This window comes from Lithobates pipiens, unplaced genomic scaffold (genome assembly GCF_037356315.1).
Source record: "Lithobates pipiens isolate NorthernLeopardFrog02 unplaced genomic scaffold, aLitPip1_a1.2 Scaffold_16, whole genome shotgun sequence".
Lineage (NCBI taxonomy): Eukaryota > Metazoa > Chordata > Amphibia > Anura > Ranidae > Lithobates > Lithobates pipiens.
In genome coordinates this window covers 405,114,489-405,135,047 of record NW_027507748.1, presented here as the reverse complement: position 1 = coordinate 405,135,047, position 20,559 = coordinate 405,114,489, and the positions used below count along the sequence as shown (strand labels likewise).

General features: G+C 42.5%; 1 protein-coding gene across 6 annotated transcripts in view; it reads right to left on the bottom strand.

Annotated features, from left to right (window-relative positions):
• Positions 1 to 20,559, bottom strand: part of GTF2I (general transcription factor IIi) — a 164,791-nt gene that overhangs the window by 23,975 nt on the left and 120,257 nt on the right. For 5 of the 6 annotated variants that reach the window (XM_077482378.1, XM_077482373.1, XM_077482376.1 and 2 more), the window contains 6 exons: positions 18,596 to 18,779; positions 13,711 to 13,769; positions 13,057 to 13,107; positions 10,368 to 10,457; positions 3,920 to 3,985; positions 2,589 to 2,772 (listed from right to left, as the gene is read on the bottom strand). In XM_077482378.1, the coding sequence (XP_077338504.1) occupies positions 2,589 to 2,772; positions 3,920 to 3,985; positions 10,368 to 10,457; positions 13,057 to 13,107; positions 13,711 to 13,769; positions 18,596 to 18,779 (634 nt within the window). The remainder of the gene's footprint in view (positions 1 to 2,588; positions 2,773 to 3,919; positions 3,986 to 10,367; positions 10,458 to 13,056; positions 13,108 to 13,710; positions 13,770 to 18,595; positions 18,780 to 20,559) is intronic. The other variant, XM_077482377.1, reaches the window with a different exon arrangement.

The window sequence follows — 20,559 nt, the reverse complement described above, 5'->3', positions numbered from 1 at the left end:
TGTCTTGACATATTTATCCAAGTCTTCTCCAAACAGTCGCTCCCCACCAAGGGGAACCCAGTTAGCAGGTTTTTACATGGTGTTTCAGCTGACCAATTTTTCAACCACAGGATTCTGCGCATATGTACAAGGATAAGCGTAAGGCGGGATGCCTGGTGAATAGGAGTCTTTAATGACATCTATGGCAAAACATAATGCCTAGGTAGTTCAGCCAAATCCTGAGCTTGTTGTGTAGGAAGCTAAGGGCCTTTTTAAATTGGTCCTTTAGGGATTGGCAGACACCTATCGCGGCAACTGCGGGCTGAGTGACGGCACCTATGGAAAAAGAAGATTTTAGCAGGGATTCCAAATTCTTATCTGTTGGATCTTTAAGCATCTGTGCATTGTCTGCAGGACAAGTTATGTTATTATTCACATTGGAAATCAAAGCATCAATCACTGGTACTTTCCATATTTTGGAGAATTTCTCCTCCAGAAGATAGAGAATTGAAAAATTCTTAGGAGGGAGAAAATGTTTATCCGATTTATCCCATTCCGCAAAAATAAGCTGTTCAAGTAATGCATGTGCAGGAAATGCATGCAAAGGATGGGAAGGTTTTAAAGAACCTAAGGAAGAAGCCAAGTTTTCATGAGACTCTGTTAGAGGCAGCATGAAAGTGGAACGAACCATTTCTGTAATGCAGCATACACACGATCGGAATTTCGGCCAGCAAAAGACAGATGAGAGCTTTTCATCTGAAAATGCGACCGTGTGTATGCTCCATCAGAATTTAGTTGGCCGAATTCCTGCCAGTAAAAATTTGAGAGCATGTTCTCAATTTTATGCGGCATAAGAGATTGCATCAGCAATTTTTCAGATTGAGAAGCTGAAAAAGGTTAATCTACCGTTGTTTCCTCTGCAGAAGAATCATCGGTTTGTTTCTCTTCCTGATTGATTGAGGGTAAAACTTCATTGTGTACCCACTGTTCCCCTTGCAAAGCTAAAGCGGGGAGGGGGACCTAGTACGCTTCCTATTCATTTGAATGGAGGATGCGATTAAAGCCACTAATCTTTCTTCCAGACCTTGAAGGGAGGAGATGCGAGAGGCAGCTGCACCATCAATTTGCTCCAATGGCTCACCCTGAGTTGGCATAATTGGTAATGCAGGCGAGGATGACAGCATGGCAATACAGCTGTAAATCCCAATGCCTGGGGGTGAAACCTTTATTCTTTTGGCTTTTGTGGGGTCTTTTTTGGCAGCCATAGTCCAAAGTGCTAAAACAGAGGCGCTATACAAACTGCACTAAATTGCTGAAAATAGTAATGACTTTTAAAGCTGCTATAATGTTCAGCCTAGTGCTGGAAAAAGGGTGCCAGTTTTGCAACCCATCTGTGTCCAACAGCTCGTGTGTCCCTGTGTGCAGGCAGCTTGTTTCCTCCTCATCAGCAGAGGAGAGACTGACACAGCTGTATTTATCTTTCATTAGCCTGCCGTGCGTCCTTGTGGTCATTTCATGGCACCTGTGTTAGCCCCCCCCCCTCTGAAAAATTCCGCCCCTGTTTTTATTTAAACTTTTCCCGTGCCTGAGTGTGGCCTTTTTCGGGTCCCAGACCCAACAGGAGGGGGGTGACAGAGCCTCCTGCAGTGAGGCACAGACCTGTGTAAAAATACAGCCTACAGTAACAAACTATAGCGGAAAAATAGCGGGACCTTCCGCATCCCCCACGGCAGGGGGGGGGGGGAATACATCTTTTGCAGATTTGTTTTTAACCTTGAAAAATCTCCTGCCACACGCTGTGCAGCCAGATACGGAACTGAGCAAACAGTGAGACAACAGAGTAAGGTATGTGCATAGACTCCATCTAGTGGAAATTTTAAGGCATGACATTTTTTCCTTACATTAAAGAAAATGCATAGATGTTTTTAATATCTAAGTTTTCCTCCCTTACCTTGTCCTCGTTACAAGATTTTGCTGAATTAACAGAAAATCCAACTTTCATCCATCATGGCGGGCAACGTTTAGCAAACCTTCAAGGACTGGGTCCGTAAAAGCGGGGGTCCAACTGCCTTGGGCCATGTACAAGCACCCCATCAGGAAGCTTGAAGTAATGCAACAAGACCTAAGCCCTGGGTTCCTGGGGTCCAGCCCTACAAAGAGGGGCATTACAGGCAAAACCTCATGCTTCGGATACGAGGTCCCAGGTACCATTCACCTTAGGCCTCAGTGGCACTTCTGGATGGATCTGGCTTCTTATTATGGAGGAATTTAAATCCAGCATGGATCCCTCCTGGAGCTCCTCAGAGCACTTCTTCACTTGTGACCAACACCTTGGACACTGGCAAAAAACTGATGTGCTCCTGGCAGGAGGAGGGGTTATATAGGGAGTAAACTTCCTTTGATTGGGTTTACCAGGGTCAAAACCTGAAGGTGGCCTATAACCCATTAATTACTTAAGGCCCTGTGTCCCATGATGTACGATAAAGAAAACACATTTTACTTTCTCGCTGCAACCTGTTTTCTTATGACTGGTTGCTGTAGGTTACTACACTTTGCACTCTATACGTCACTGAGTAAAGGCCATAGTATTCTCAGTACATTTGTCTTACTTCTTGATGACAAATTTAATTTTTGATTGATTTCTGAGAATCTTCTCCAGTCTAGGGATGCCAAAAGTGGACGGTCTGCGGAATGGGACCCCTTCTGGAAGACCTTCCACATAAAAGTCTTCTGGATAGGACTCAAACAAGGCAAATGGAACTTTGAATGGATCTTTCATTCCCAATGCTTCTCCTAAAGGATATATTACATTCACAAGATAGTATTAATTTATGTATAGTTTAAATAATTGTGTACAACAGAAAAAGGAATACTAAACTAATAATTTCTGCAAGAGCTATACGTGCATAATTCAGGCAAGCATGTGCACCAGTGTAGGTAATATTACCGACACGTGAGACAAATGCCAGTAGTTCTTACTACCATCCTTTAAGAAATTCGCTATGGCAGTGACAAATTCTTAAAGAATTATCACCAATTCTCAGCTTAGGAAATCAGTGGTAATTAAGACCAATGCTAAACTGGCATACAGAGGTAAGCCAGTATTCAGATCTGGCTGTGCCTGTGCTGGGAAGCTGTCATATATGCGAGAGCTTCCCACACAAGGCTGTATCCTTTGACTCATTTATCTGTTGGCTGGGAGATTTCTCGGCCTCAAGCTCAATGTAAACAAAAAAAAAACATCTTGTGCTGAGATTTACACAACTCTGCCACACAGTAAAGCACTATCTAGCATCGGTGGTGACATTTTTCTTCTTTGCTGTAGATCAATAGCACAGCTCTTGTCCCTCTACCAGTTTGTGACTAAACAGTGGAAGAACAAGCATCAGACTGATGATCTCATCTTTGTCACTCTGCTCTCTCCTCCTAAGAGCATGGTCCTTGCACTGCAGCATAACCAGGATTGGCTCCCTGTGCTTCATCACCCAAAGTCTGAGCCTTGCTGTACAGGGATTGCAAGAGACCAATACCCAGAGAAATTCAGGTGATGACTCTCGTGCTGATGTCATTGTGGATCGGTCAGTCAAGTGGCTGCAGTCTGCAAATACAGAAGAAAGACCGGCAAGGATGAAATCCTTTGCAGCGGTGACAACACGCCGCTGGAGGGCTTAGTTTCAAAGCTAGTCTTTCATAATGTACTAGTATGCAGTGCATACTAATACATTATGATTTTGCCTTGCAAAAGAACCCCCCCCAAAGAGTTTACTACTGCTTTAAGTATTTCACAGTACAAGCAGCTAGAGAGGTCAGTGAAAGCTTGTTTTAAAGCTTTTTCATGGTTTGTTCATAGTCTGGACTTTTAACATACCAATATCCTAATATTTTTCCATTTATATGGTTGACATTACACAGTAATATAAATTAAGTTACAAATACTCACCACATTTCTTATCAAAGAGTGCTTCAACTTTTTGCTTCAAATCTGTGATTTTAGCATTCCAAGCCTCTGTTGTTGGAAAAATATGCAACATTAAGTCAGTGTTAAATTTTGTATGGGAAGGATTGCACATCTTATGTATTTAAAAAAAAGTCACTGAACTCTGTGCTGAAGAATAATAGGCTTCATTTAGTAAAAGAATAGAATTACTTTTGATCATGTATTTACTTGACAGTGATGGTTACCAACTGGGGTTAGTGGGGGGGGGGGGGGGCTGAACTGACAATAAGATGCGAGTCATACCTGAGTGAATTTCAAGCAAAAATAGACTGTGCTTTGGCAGCATAAAAACAACACGCACATCCTACATGCTACAACTCATGGATAAATACATTTTCTGGACTGCCATTTCACGTCACAGAATTCCACACCCTGCTACGGCCAAGTATTTGGCATCCAGTCCAGTCCATGTAGGAGTAGAGGCATCGTTTTCTTTTTAACCCACCAGAACTGGGCCTGGGCTGAACTCAAACTTGTGATAGTGGCTGGATACCACCGCTATGTCTTGGCTACATATAAACAATTGCCTGTTTAGCCTAGCACTGTTGACTGTTCTCAGAGCCGCTCATGTATTTTTGGCGATAGCACAATTATTAAATGGAGCAGAGAAGGATACGCATATGTTAACTATGGCCTACTCTTGACACTCAACACATCCTATGATTATAACCAGTATTAGTTTAAATGCAGGCAATTTATTTCTCTATCCTATGCTCATTTGATCACAATCCATTTTTGGCAGGTACCTTGGGTTCCTACTTAAGTAACCTCCACCTAACTTTGCCAAATTGCATACAACCTGCTGTATTCCATGGAAAAATGACAATTAAACTGATGGTCACTTCAGCCAATAATTCCAATCAGTCTACACAAGAATGAAAAACCATGGGCATGGCCCAGTTGAAAGCCTCCATAACCAATATGACCTCTTGTGTTTTCAGGAGAATTGTAAGAGCACCAATTGTTTGTATGCCCTCACTTATGTCTTAAGAAGGGAAAGCTGTCGCCGGGGAGCAAGGGAAGCTGCTGGTGAAGCATTGCATAGATTGGGTAAGTGCATCAGACCTCAGATATTTCCTATACTGACTGTTTCTTAAAAGTCCTCCTCCTGTAGTTTAGACAGCAAGCTCTATAAAATGTGTGACACTAACAACACATTTTCACAGGGCATCATGATTATGTGCAACTGTATTCAAGGAAGTAAATGTGGGGTATTAGCAGGGTTCTGTGCTGTGACTAATCCTATTTATTTTGTTCATAAACGACCTGGAGGATGGGGTAAACAGTTCAATCTGTGTATTTGTGGATGATACTAAGCTAAGCAGGGCAATAACTTCTCCGCAGAATGTGGAAACCTTACAAAAAGATCTGAACAAATTAATGGGGTGGGCAACTACATGGCAAATGAGGTTTAATGTACAAAAATGTAAAATAATGCATTTGGTATCACTCCGCCTAGGACAGGAGCCGGTGCTATACAGGAAGCATTGGCTTATGCAGCTTTGTTCCGCAGCTGCTTGCTTTCTCTACCGCTGGCTTCATTCACAACCCTGATGCTCTGGCATGGCGCGTAGGCAATCTGCAATCTGGGCTTGCCAACATCAGATGGCTCCACGGGCCACTGCTTGGGCACCCCTGTAGTAGATGATAGGCTCAGCAAAGCTGCGGTTAACAAAACAAACAGAATATTGGCATGTATTAAAAAGGGGATGAACTCCAGAGATAAAACGATAATTCTCCCACTCTACAAGAGCTCTACAGGCCGCACCTGGAGTATGCTGTCCAGTTCTGGGCACCAGTCCTCAGGAAGGATGTACGGGAAATGGAGCACAGAGAAGAGCAACAAAGCTAATAAAGGGTCTGGAGAATATTATGAGGAAAGGTTGCGAGCTCTGAACTTATTCTTTCTGGAGAAGAGACGCTTGAGAGGAAATATGATTTAAATTTATAAATACCGTACTGGTGACCCCACAATAGGGATAAAACTTTTTCGCAGAAGGGGGTTTAACCAGTTGCCGACCGCCGCACGCCGATGTACGTTGGTACAATGGCACGGGCAGGCATAAGGACATACATGTACGTCCCTTGCCTCCCGCGGGTCGGGGGCCCGATCGGGCCCCCGCCCGGTGCCTGCGGCGGTCGGTATTCGTTCGGGAGCGATCCCGGACGAGGGGACGGCCATTCATTCATGGCCACCCCCTCGCGATCGCTCCCGACGAATAGAAATCCCCGGTGACATCACTTCCTCTCCTGTAATGTAAACACAGGAGAGGAAGTGATGTATTCTCTCCTCCGTGTCGGTATTTTTCGTTCCGACACGGAGGAGAGCGGATCAGTAAGTTGCACCAACACTCTACACACACAGTAGAACATGCCAGGCACACTCACACCCCCCCTTTACCCCCCGATCACCCCCCCAATTACCCCTGCCCCCCAGTCACAGTGACACCAATGTCATTTTTTTTTTTTTTTTTTTTTTTTTTTTTGCATTGGTGTCATTTGTGACTGTAATAACTGTTAGGGCAGTTAGAGTTAGCCCCCTTTAGTTCTAATGTACCCCCCTAACCCCCCCAATAAAGGTTTAACCCCGTGATCACCCCCCGTCGCCAGTGTCACTAAGGCTGGGTTCACATTGCAGCGGTTTATGAGAACGAATGTGATTCGCACCGCACTGCAGTGCAAATCACATCCGATCTCTGTGCGATTCGAGTTCAGCCATTCGCCGCACCCGCCGCACCCGCCACACCCGCCGCACCCGCCGCAAATTCGCACGGGACCCTTTTTTTGGCCCGCAGCAGAATCGGATCGCATGGGTGTTCACACCATGCGATCCGAGTTTGCAGATCGCACTGCGATATGCGAACTGATCTGGGGGTGTCAGTAACATTTCACTGACACTCCCAGCAGTTCGCATAGGGCAGTGTGAACTGCCGCCGGGAGGCATGCGATGCGGGAACCCGCCGCGGATTCGCGGCGTTTCCGCATCGCTCCAGTGTGAACCCAGCCTAATAAGCGATCATTTTTCTGATCGCCGTATTAGTGTCACAGGTGACGCTAGTTAGGCAGGTAGGTATTTAGGTTCGCCGCAGCTTTTTATAGCGCCAGGGACCCCCATATACTACCGCATAAAGCCCCCTGATTGCCCCCTAGTTAACCCTTTCACCTGTGATCACCATATAACTGTTACAGGTGACGCTGGTTGGTTAGTTATTTTTTTATAGTTTCAGGGCACCCGCCATTTATTACCTAATAAAGGTTTAACCCCCTGATCACCCGGCGGGTGTCATTTGTGACTAATAACTGTTAGGGCAGTTAGGGTTAGCCCCCTTTAGTTCTAAGGTACCCCCCTAACCCCCCCAATAAAGGTTTAACCCCGTGATCACCCCCCGTCGCTAGTGTCACTAAGGCTGGGTTCACATTGCAGCGGTTTGAGAACGGATGTGATTCGCACCGCACTGCAGTGCAAATCACATCCGATCTCTGTGCGATTCGAGTTCAGCCATTCGCCGCACCCGCCACACCCGCCGCACCCGCCGCAAATTCGCACGGGACCCTTTTTTTGGCCCGCAGCAGAATCGGATCGCATGGGTGTTCACACCATGCGATCCGAGTTTGCAGATCGCACTGCGATATGCGAACTGATCTGGGGGTGTCAGTAACATTTCACTGACACTCCCAGCAGTTCGCATAGGGCAGTGTGAACTGCCGCCGGGAGGCATGCGATGCGGGAACCCGCCGCGCATTCGTGGCGTTCCCGCATCGCTCCAGTGTGAACCCAGCCTAATAAGCGATCGTTTTTCTGATCGCTGTATTAGTGTCACAGGTGACGCTAGTTAGGCAGGTAGGTATTTAGGTTCGCCGCAGCTTTTTATAGCGCCAGGGACCCCCATATACTACCGCATAAAGCCCCCTGATTGCCCCCTAGTTAACCCTTTCACCAGTGATCACCATATAACTGTTACAGGTGACGCTGGTTGGTTAGTTATTTTTTTATAGTTTCAGGGCACCCGCCATTTATTACCTAGTCTCACTAGTGTACCCCTAAATTTAGGGGTGTCTACTTTCCAAAATGGGGTCATTTGGGGGGGGTTTGTGCCATCTTGGCATTTTATGGCCTTCAAAACTGTAACGCCCTTAGAAAGCCTGAAGGCGGTGCTTGGTTTTCGGGGCCCCGTACGCGGCTAGGCTCCCAAAAAGTCCCACATATGTGGTATCCCCGTACTCAGGAGAAGCAGCAGAATTTATTTTGGGGTGTCATTTCACATATGCCCATGGCATGCGTGAGCAATATATCATTTAGTGACAACTTTGTTAAAAAAAATAAAAAAAAATAAAAAGTTTGTAATTTTCCCGCAACTTGTGGCAAAATATAAAATATTCCATGGACTCAACATGCCTCTCAGCAAATAGCTTGGGGTGTCTACTTTCTAAAATGGGGTCATTTGTGGGGGTTTTGTGCCATCTTGGCATTTTATGGCCTTCAAAACTGTAATAGGTAGTGAGAAGTGAACTCAAAAATTTACGCCCTTAGAAAGCCTGAAGGCGGTGCTTGGTTTTCGGGGCCCCGTACGCGGCTAGGCTCCCAAAAAGTCCCACATATGTGGTATCCCCGTACTCAGGAGAAGCAGCAGAATTTATTTTGGGGTGTCATTTCACATATGCCCATGGCATGTGTGAGCAATATATCATTTAGTGACAACTTTGTGAAAAAAAAAAAAAAAAAAAAAAAGTTTGTAATTTTCCCGCAACTTGTGGCAAAATATAAAATATTCCATGAACTCAACATGCCTCTCAGCAAATAGCTTGGGGTGTCTACTTTCTAAAATGGGGTCATTTGTGGGGGTTTTGTGCCATCTTGGCATTTTATGGCCTTCAAAACTGTAATAGGTAGTGAGAAGTGAACTCAAAAATGTACGCCCTTAGAAAGCCTGAAGGCGGTGCTTGGTTTTCGGGGCCCCGTACGCGGCTAGGCTCCCAAAAAGTCCCACATATGTGGTATCCCCGTACTCAGGAGAAGCAGCAGAATTTATTTTGGGGTGTCATTTCACATACGCCCATAGCATGTGTGAGCAATATATCATTTAGTGACAACTTTGTGTAAAAAAAAAAATAATTTTTTTTTTTGTCATTATTCAATCGCTTGAGGCAAAAAAATAAAATATTCAATGGGCTCAACATGCCTCTTATCAATTTCCTTAGGGGGTCTACTTTCCAAAATGGGGTCATTTGGGGGGGTTTTGTACTGCCCTGCCATTTTAGCACCTCAAGAAATGAGATAGGCAGTCGTAAACTAAAAGCTGCGTAAATTCCAGAAAACGTACCTTAGTTTGTAGATGTGACAACTTTTGCGCAAACCAATAAATATACAATTATTGACTTTTTTTTTACCAAAGACATGTGGCTGAATACATTTTGGCCTAAATGTATGACTAAAATTGAGTTTATTGGATTTTTCTAATAACAAAAAGTAGAAAATATCATTTTTTTTCAAAATTTGCGGTCTTTTTACGTTTATATCGCAAAAAATAAAAATCGCAGAGGCAATCAAATACCATCAAAAGAAAGCTCTATTTGTGGGAAGAAAAGGACGCAAATTTTGTTTGGGTACAACATTGCATGACCGCGCAATTACCAGTTAAAGCAGCGCAGTGCCAAAGTGTAAAAAGACCTCTGGTCATTTACCAGCAAAATGGTCCGGTCTGAAAGTGGTTAACAAGACTCGTGGCCACTCATTAAAATTAGAAAAAAAGAAGTTTAACCTTAAACTACGTAGATGGTTCTTTACTGTAAGAGCGGCAAGGATGTGGAATTCCCTCCCACAGGCGGTGGTCTCAGCAGGGAGCATCGATAGTTTCAAAAAACACCAGCACCTGAACGACCACAACATACAGGGATATACAATGTAATACTGACATATCACACACATAGGTTGGACCTGATGGACTTTTTTCAACCTCTCCTACTATGTATTCTTCACTGAATACGTTTACATACTTCAAGATCATTCAGCATAAAAAGTAGGCTAGAAATAATTGAAATGCAATATTGAAATAAATATATGATTTTACATTTTAACCATAGATACACTTACAATATAGTATAAAAAATATTAATATTTTTGCCAGTTTTAATCTTTTTCAGAAAAAAATCGTGAGTTTTTTTCCATGGAAGAGTAACAACAAATTTGTTTCATAACAACAAAAAGGGTAATTGAAAAGAAAAAAATATAGGAGTCTCCAATTTAAGCAGGTACAAAGCACAACTAATTTTATAACTTGTTTTGAATGTTTTTCTACAAAGCACCGTAGCTATGTTTTCATCAGCATAAAAAGTCTTTGAAAGTAAATGTCTTTAAACTTTTAGTGTGTTATATTTAACTTTTCTTGTTTACCAAATGAGAATTCTTTTCCTCGTTGTTTGCAGGTCATAGTCGTAGAGCCATTTGTTTGTGGTGGAGGACTTGCAACGGTTTGGGATCTATCTGTGAAAAAGTAGCGGAAAATATACTCTTGGTAAAAGAAAAGTATGGCTTGGGGAAAATAATGACACTTATACTCACCTAGGTGGATGCAGCATCAATCCAATGCTGCCTCTGTCCCCTGCTGACCCAGCACTGAGAACTGAGCGATCAAACACCACTGATCACTCAGTTTTCACCTCTGTTTTCAGCAGACAGGCTGGAGCACTGGGTGGTGGAGGTGGCAGGAGTGGCTGGCTCAGTCTACCAGTGGCTTGCTGAGAGGCAGAGTCTGCTGCTGGTCCAGAAATCTGGGTGCACCCTGACTTTAGCCCGCTGTCGGCTGACAAGGGATCACTACTGTTATACATAGAAGAAGTATGGCCAAAATAGATTTGGCCATACTTGTCCTTTAAAAGAATACTCAAAAAACAAACAAAAAAACTAGTATATGAACTAGAAGCAAATAATGTAAATTAGGTAACAGTATCAGGTAAAAACATACATTTTTTCGGGTAGATCAAGTAATAAAAAAAATAATAGTAATTAAGAAATTAACACCCATGCTTGCGTGTATTTTTGCAGAAAATGTATTCTACTACATAGATTAATCTGAGTGTAAGGCTTAAGAGAACCAGCGTGGGTTCCTTGGACGAGAGCCGCATTGCATCAAAGAACTTTAAGCAACTGAGTCCACCATCTAAACTCATAGCTTTATTTTTATCAGCTCATGTACCATCATGAAAAGGTTTCCCATTTTCTTATGGAAAGTATTCTCTGTAAAATCATTTTCTTTGCGTTCAAATGGAAGACACAGCTCAACTTTAGATCATTATCACTGCGCTATGTCTTTCAATGAACAAAAGATAAACTAGGATTTTTTTGTACTGAACATAAATTTTCTCTTTGTGTATTGGAGGACACAGCACAGGAGTAATGTCATAAAAGTGTGCCAAGCCCTCCAGTGAACGAAAGACAAAAGGGGAAAGCTCCACCTGTCTGCCTCCTCCGCTGCCACATTTGGCACCTTTAGATTCTCCCCCCCCCCCCCCACCACCACCTACTGCTGGGGTGACAGGTACCTATTCCAACTTTCGATTCAATTTGCCACAGAAAACTGAGCCGAAAGTTGCCCCCCCTTTCTGCAGCTTTGTGGGACACTTCACAGGTCCTTGAAGACTGTGGCCCATTAAAGCGCAGGGCACGTCATTCATGCACAGTAGGAAGCCAGCTGTGAAGCCACAATACTTCACTGCCCATTTCCCATTAATCAAGATGGCGGCGCCAGCACCAGATAGCTGACTGGATAATCAGCTCAGATGAGGACACTGCTAGATGCCTAGACAGGTATGTTCCCTAATATTAAAAGTCAGCAGCTGCAGTGTTTGTAGCTGCTGACTTATTTTTTTCTGAAGGAGCCTGGTGCTCCTCTTTAAAGTCTACTCAAAGAAATTCTTATTTTTTTGACAAACCAAATGTACATTTATGTGGTGTGAGAACGTGGCCATCCACCTGAAAAAACATCTTTAGAAGATCTCCAAAATCCCAATGGTCTAACCACTCTAGCTTGAATTAAGGGTGCCCAAATCTTATAAAATCTAAAAGTTTGACCAGAGCATAAAAATAAGAGATGAAATCTGTAAGTATCAGAGCCACATATTTGGATCACAGATAACTGCATGTATCAAAAACAATGGTTTTGATAGATTGTGGACTTTTGCTTATTTATAAGAGTTATACAACGGTTGTAGAAAGAATTTTAACCAAGTTCCGTTCTCTCTTGCATGCTGAACAGCCTCCTTGCAGACATGTGCACAAGTCCTAAGACAGTAATGTAACATACATTTCGGTGGTTTAAAGGAAGAAAGTACCCAGTATAAATAGTAACCCACTGTATAAAGTGCAGAAAAGTTCTTAGATAAAATACTGTTTAAGATTTTAAAAGTCACATGCCCTCCTTATTGCCTCTGGGATGTCCCCATTCTGGTAATAATAATATAGAGCAAGATTAGGGGGGGGGGGGGGGGGGAAGGCCACCACTTCACACTGTTCTCCTAGAACTTTTCAGTTCTTCACAGTTTAATTTGAATAGTAATTTATTAAAATATATTATAAAGGGTTATGTTATGTACAACCAAAATTGTTAGATTTTAATTATGGTGAAATGAGATTGCCACATGTATTTCTATGTAGGCATCTTAATTAAAATAAAACCTAAAATGACCTCCTCCGTTATGGGTCATTGCAGCTATCTCTCTAATTTTTCAGCTCATGAAGTTGATTAGTTTTGGGCATACGCACCCAATGGCACTGGCAAGTCAGAGAAAGTGTGAATTGGAGGATAATTTTCTGGTGTTTTGTTAACGTATTAGATATCAAATAATGGTATCATTTGAGATTTGATAGACTAAAGCCCCATACACACTATCAGATTGTCTGCTGATTTTTTCCTTCAGGTTTACCAAAACCATGTAGTACAAGGGCCTGCCTGATTGCATACACATTGAAACCCCTAAGGTTTGACCTCATATTATATGGTTTTGGTAAATGTGATGGAAAAATCAGCAGACAATCTGATAGTGTGTATGGGGCTTAAGTATGATTCCTCCATGTTATTTCTTACCTTCATCTGTACCCTCCCCTGGATCCTGTTTTTCGGCCAAGTTCTGAACAGCTATAAAACAATAGTTTTCAAGTTAAAGAAGGAAAACCTAGAACCAAACTTAAAAAACCTAGAACCAAACAGCCATCTCAGGCTGAGAGCCTGAGATGGCCGCTCCCCACCCCTCCACAGCTCAGTACTCCAGTGAGTGAGGAGGGAGCAAAGCAGAGAGCTGCAGATTGACAGTCAGCAGCTCTCTGCTTGGGGAGCTCTGAGAACCGAGCCATCAGCGATGTTCGATTGCTCGGTTCTTAGTGTAGAGGCGCCGGGTGACAGTTGCAGCATCGGACTGATGCTGCATCCACCCAGGTAAATATAATTATGGAAAAAACTAAAACAAACCCATACTTTTTTTAAATAACGCATTACAATTTAACAACACCCATTCGATTTTAGTAGACTAAAATGTACTGGAGATTTAAGTCAACTAAAATGTAAAAATATACTGGAGATTTAGTCGACTTAATACAAATTACAGAAGGCTAAAAATGGGACTAAAACTAAAATGGCATTTTATTCAAAAGTCTAAGACAAACTAAATCAAAATTTGCTGCCAAAATCAACACTGTTGGGCAGAAATATTTGCAAAGGCTGAAACCTGAATTTTTTTCTTACCTTCAACATTAATTTTACTAGCAAGTTCAGCAGGTATATGGGGTGCTACAAGCTGAGGTCTGAAGGGAAGAAAGAAACATTATTATACGCCTTTTGTTATGTGATGCAACCTTTTATTTAAGCTACAAAGAGTTTGTAATTGGTTGCCTGGCAAATGTTTCTAGGGCTGAAACAACTAATCGATTAATCGACAACTAATCGATTATGAAATTAATCGATTACCATTTCATAATCGATTAATCGGCCAGTAACATAATGGGGTTAAAAAAAACCGAAATTGAGCCCTTTATAGTACAAAAAGAGCAAATAATCGCTACTGTAAATATTTCACAGTTCTACAGTAAAAAATTAACCCCTTAAAGTAGTGATTATCTGTTTTTTTTTTTTTACTATAAAGGGCTAATTTTAGTATTTTTAAGCCCATTATGTTACTAAATGTCTTAGACCTGGTTCACATCTATGTGTTTATTGGTGCTTTTTGCAGAAACGCACTACAGTTAATTTACATGGTTTCCTATGGGATACGTTCACATCTGTGCTTTTTTTCAGGCGTTGCATATTTGGAAAGGGTCAGGGACTTTAAAACGCAAAACAGTGCTTCTTTGGTTCAATATACTTCAATGGAGAAGCTGCAGAAAAGCATGTAATGGAAGCAATTTGTGTTTTTTAATCTGCCCAAAAAAAAATGCAAAAACGCAAATTGCAGTAAAATCACGTGCACAGAAATCAAAAACGCACAGCAAAAAGCACTGCAGAAACAGATCACACGCAAACTGCATAGCTGTGTACCGAGCCTTATGCTGGCCACACGGATCAATTTTCAGATGAGAATATTCAGACGAAAAATCTTTGTACATTCGCTGAATGAAAGAATTTTGTTTGAAATTTTCACTTGGTTTTAACATTCTGTTTTTAAAATTAATGTCATTTCTGAATGAAAACCACATACACTGTCTGAAAATTCCTTTGACCTAGAAGTTTTCTATTATTTCCAAATTTTCCCATCACTGTAGTTGAAAATGAACGTCAATTTGACCCACTTTCTTTTTTTTAAGGTTGTTAACCGATTAATCGAAACAATAATCGGCCAACTAATCGATTATGAAAAAAATCGTTAGTTGCAGCCCTAAATGTTTCTGAGCCCAATCATATGCTCCCCAAGAGTTGGATCAGATAGTCATAACTCAGCTGAACAGCTCAACACACATACAGGCAGTGCAGTGGTCAAAATACTTTAGGACCCTTTCACGCGTGGGGGGGCGGCGTCATTAGTAAAACGGCGCTATTTTTAGTGTTGCTTTACCGTCGTTTTTAGCGGTGGTATTCGACCACTAGTGGGGTGGTTTTATGCCCCGCTAACAGCCGAGAAAGGGTTAAAACCACCGCAAAGCACTGCTGCAGCAGCGCTTTGACGGCGATATAGCCTCGCTGCCCCAATGATTTCAATGGGCAGGAGCAGGGAAGGAGCAGTGTATACACCACTCCTTCCCCGCTCGAAAGATGTTGCTAGCGGGGCTTTTTTTACCTTCTTGCTAGTGCACCGTTCCAGTGTGAAAGCCCTCGGGGCTTTCACATTGGAGACACAGCAGAGGCTGTTTCAGGGAGCTTTGCGGGTGCTATTTTTACAAGATTGATTTACAAGAATCAATCTGCAGCTTCCTATTCATTTCAATTGACTGTTTTGGCAAACGCCTCTGCAAGCAGCGGACTCAACAGGAGAGCCGTTGAAATTAGGCCTAAAATGTTTTTTATGCAATTAAAAACTTAGAGCAAAGCGTCAGTCTTCTAAGAATTTTAATAGAAGCACCTCCGTACTATATACAGTAATTTGGATATTGACTTAACTGTCCTCATACTTTTTTCTTTTAAATCTGTAATTTCTTACATGATACAGCAGGCAGACAGCAGCCATTGAAGATGCAGGCATCTAAATCCCACTCCAGTGTATTTCTGGGATTCCTTGCAGCTGGCTACCCAGCATGCACCTCCCTATCTGAGGCCTGCGCAGTAATGACACTGCGCAGTGTACTTTCTGGATTACAGGTTGCCATAGCAATGGTGGCGGAAGTTTCTGATCCATTGTTATGGTAACCTGTCAATCAACAGATAACTCGGAGGGGCAAGAGTGGTCAGGGAAAGGAGCGATGGAGGAAATAGTGCAAATTGCATCACTTCCATTAGATTAGATGCCCAAAGACTTCTTGGATTAATTAAATAGATATCCCAGGAGTCAATGGGCCAGGATGATGATGTAGTCGCCTAGGCGGCTGCAACCAGGTGTTGCGAGGAAGACTACAAAAAAAAAAAATGATACTTTTGAAATTTAAATAAATATCCAAAAATAGAATCACTATGGGTATATGTCACAACGTACAGTATCTTACAAAAGTGTGTACACCCCTCACATTTTTGTAAATATTTTACTATATCTTTTCATGTGACAACACTGATGAAATTACACTTTGCTACAATGTAAAGTAGTGAGTGTACAGCTTGTATAACAATATAAATTTGCTGTCACCTCAAAATAACTCAACACACAGCCATTAATGTCTAAACCGCTGGCAACAAAAGTGAGTACACCCCTAAGTGAAAATGTCCAAATTGGGCCCAATTAGCCATTTTCCCTGGTGTCATGTGACTCGTTAGTGATACAAGTTCTCAGGTGTAAATGGGAAGCAGGTGTGTTAAATTTGGTGTCTTCGGTCTCACACTCTCATACTGGTCGCTGGAAGTTCAACATGGCACCTCATGGCAAAGAACTCTCTGAGTATCTGAAAAAAAGATTTGTTGCTCTACATAAAGATTGCGCAGACCCTGAAACAGTGGTTTAATGGGATAGGTTCCACTCAGAATAGGCCTCGCCATGGTCGACCAAAGAGATTGAGTGCACGTGCTCAGCATCATATCCAGGGGTTGTCTTTGGGAAATAGACATATGGGTGCTCCCAGCATTGCTGCAGAAGTTGAAGGGGTCAGCCTGTCAGTGCTCAGACCATACGCTGCACACTGCATCAAAATTGGTCTGCATGGCTGTCATCCCAGAAGGAAGCCTCTTCTAAAGGTGATGCATAAGAAAGCCTGCAAACAGTTTACTGGAGACAAGCAGACATGGATTACTGGAACCATGTCCTGTGGTCTGATGAGACCAAGATGAACTTCTTTGGTTCAGATGGTGACAAGCGTGTGTGGAAGCAACCAGGTGAGGAGCACAAAGACAAGTGTGTCTTGTCTACAGTGGTGGGAGCGTCATGGTCTGGGGCTGCATGAGTGCTGCCGGCACTGGGGAAATACAGTTCATTGAGGGAACCATGAATGCCATGTACATACTGAAGCAGAGTATGATCCCCTCCTTTCAGAGACTGGGCCACAGAGCAGTATTCCAACAGGATAACGACCCCAAACACACCTCCAAGATGACCACTGCTTTGCTAAAGAAGCTGAGGGTAAAGGTGATGGACTGGCCAAGCATGTCTCCAGACCTAAACCCTTTGAGCATCTGTGGGGCATCCTCAAACAGAAGGTGGAGGAATGCAAGTTCTCCAACATCCACCAGCTCCGTGATGTGGTCATGGAAGAATGGAAGAGGACTCCAGTGGCAACCTGTGAAGCTCTGGTGAACTCCATGCCCAAGAGGGTTAAGGCAGTGCTGGAAAATAATGGTGGCCACACAAAATATTGGCACTTTGGGTCCAATCTGACATTTTCACTTAGGGGTGTACTCACTTTTGCTGCCAGCGATTTAGACATTAATGGCTGTGTGTTGAGTTATTTTGAGGGGACAGCAAAATTACACTATTACACAAGCTGTACACTCACTACTATACATTGTAGAAAAGTGTAATTTCTGTGTTGTCACATGAAAAGATCTAATAAAAAATATTTACAAAATTGTGAGAGGTGTACTCACTTTTGCGAGATACGCATATGTAGGTAATTCTAAAAAATTAGTGGAACGCCACTTTAAGAAGTGATTGTCCTTGGATACCTATTGTTCAGCTAAATGGAACCCAGAGTAGTCAAATGAAAAGCTTCCAGTGAATGAAAGAAGTATGGAATGGCATGAAAAACTGACAACTAGGGTACTTATGAAATGTATGTGCCTCTTTTCTTTAAATACAGCAGGAATGTACAGTGAGGAACAGTTAAAATCTCTATGGATTATACAACTTCCTGGGTCCCATAGGGGCGCTTTCACATCACTTCTATTACGGATGGTGACAAAAGAAGTGGGAGGAGATCTCCCAAGTGACAAATACGGTGCTATCATTTTAGAATAAATCATTCTAATGGGGTCACAGGCATCAAAAACCTGATAGAGGTTCCAACTTTCTCCACAACACCAAAGACTAGGAAAAAAGTAATGTCTGGGTAACAACTATTTTTTTTTAAAGTCAGCAGCTACAAATACTGCAGCTGCTGACTTTTAAAATATGGACACTTACCCGTGGAGGGCACACGTGATGTCGGCATCCGAAGCCAATCTGTCCCTCGGCTCTTGGGTGGGATATAGCGTAGATATCTGCGGATATTGAAGCTATCTATGCCCAGAAGTGGGAGCAAATACCTGGATTATACAGGTAACTGCTCCCCCCTGAAAGGTGCCAAATGTGACACCGGAGGGGGGATTCCGAAAAGCGGAAGTTACATTTTTGGGTGGAACTCTGCATTAAGGTTGAGAGAGTCAGAGGTTTCCTAAAGTTTTCTCTGTCATCTGCCTAACCTCAAGCAGACAACCCCCTCTGTCTACCAGCATCTGTGGACGATAATGTTAAAAATACTGGCTTGTCAGTTAAATAAAGGTAACCAATTACAGCGCTCTGTTATGTGTTAATCTCAAGCATACAGTTATGTATAAAAAAGGTAGATATTCTCTTTGTACATACTTTTTCACAATGAACTTGATTTTGGCACTTCCTCTTACAATCCTCTCCAGTCGAGGAATCCCAAACCAAGTGGGACTCCGGAATGGAATTCCCTCTGGCAATCCTTCTACATAGAGGACCTCTGGATTGGATTCAAACACTGGATAAGGAACTTTTACAGGTTCAGGAAGTCCCAGGGCCTGTGCTAAAAAACAAAAATGGACTTTAAAAAAAAAAAAGAAAAAAAAAAATTCTAGAAAAAATAAAACCACAACAACATCCTAAACTAGGCAATGCAGAAAGAAAAAATGATACATAAAAGGCAGTAACCCATAGTCTCTGCTCAGGTCTTTATTGCCAATGTTAGGACAGGTAACAAGAAAGCTAAGCAAATTTGTCTGCTCAATGAACAATCGATGAGCTATAGTAGCAAACATTCTCGGTTTCAAAGTGTTGACCCTGGTGATCATATGTTCTAAGAACAACACAGAACGATTCCCGCTCTCTTGTAGAATGCCAGCAGCTGTTAACAGCAGCTTGGCCCACAGGTGGTCATTAGAAGGAATGGCCGCACACACCATCATAGAGCCATATAAATGGTTTATTCCATCAATTGGAATAAAACAGTTTAGGCTCCTTTCACACTTGTGTGACATGAAAGTCCAGCGATTTTGCCGTGACTGACGGGACCTGAAGCAATGCCTGTGTAATCTTAAGGTCTATGGACCTCAAGTCTCATCAAAGTCAGACCAAAGTAGTGCAGGGACTACTTTGAAGTTGTTGCGACATGAAGATGAAGATATGAATGGTACTCATCAGAAATCACGGAGTACAACTTGTCATGCGACTTTGCAGTCCCAAGTCGCAGGACAAGCCGCACAAGTGTGAAAGGGGTGTATTTCAGAAGTCTTCCCCCCCATTCTGTCGAGGGGGGTGCCCCTTCATAATGAGGCTTTAGAATTCTGTTTTGCAGGTTTACACCCCTAGGACTTACTTTGTGCCTGGGCTTGACCCCGAGGCTTTCCTCTAGAGCAGGGGTGTTAAACTAAAATTCATTGGGGGCCACATCGGAAGCTATGGGGAAATGGCAATTAGGTCTTAAAAAGGCAAAAAACATCCTTCTGGCTCCCGCAGCACCAAACACCATAACATTATCTTTTGTACAAATTACCATCTTACAAGGTCCATAGGGGGCCTTTCCACATCACTGACCCTTACAGGTTCAACCAGTGGTGCCGCCATTTTGGCTAAGGGAAACAGGCAGTGGAGCCTTGCGGCTTCACTGCCCGTTTCCTACTGCGCATGCGCGAGTCGTGCAGCGCTTTGTGAATGGGGCGCTCTGTGTTCTGGGACACACAGTTCCCAGAAGACGCAGCATGGAGGAGAGAAGACAGAAGATCTCTGCGGAGGAGGAAGAGGCAGATTAGGATGATGTGCTTAGCAACAGGCATTTCTGGCAAGTTAAAAAAAACTGATTTTTTCTCATTTTAAATGTATATATTTTTTTCAGGGTGGCCCTCCACTTTAACATAGATTGTCCATCAGCCATAATTTAACCCTTCCATTCTTGGAATGCTTTGACTTTACAATAAATCTTCATCACAAACCGTGGCATAGACATTTTTTATTTATTTATTTTTTATGAGGTATGCCTCAAGTGGTTTGTAGCCAAGTGAATTTAAGAACATGTTTTTGTGCACTTTAGTGAGCACAGTGGGTAACCCAGGCAGCTGTATCTGCTGTTCTCTTTGACCAAAACACAAACTTTTAAGACTTCCCTGTGAACAATACACAAACACAAAAATACTTACACTAGGTAATCAATAACCATAAAAACATTTCACCACCTACCATAACAGTAAATTATACTAAAAAATAGGATTTTTTGTACTCACCGTAAAATCCTTTTCTCTGTAGTTCACCAACTGACACAGCTCCTTTCTTATACCATCGGGTTGTTACGCCACCTTCAGGAGAGGACTAGG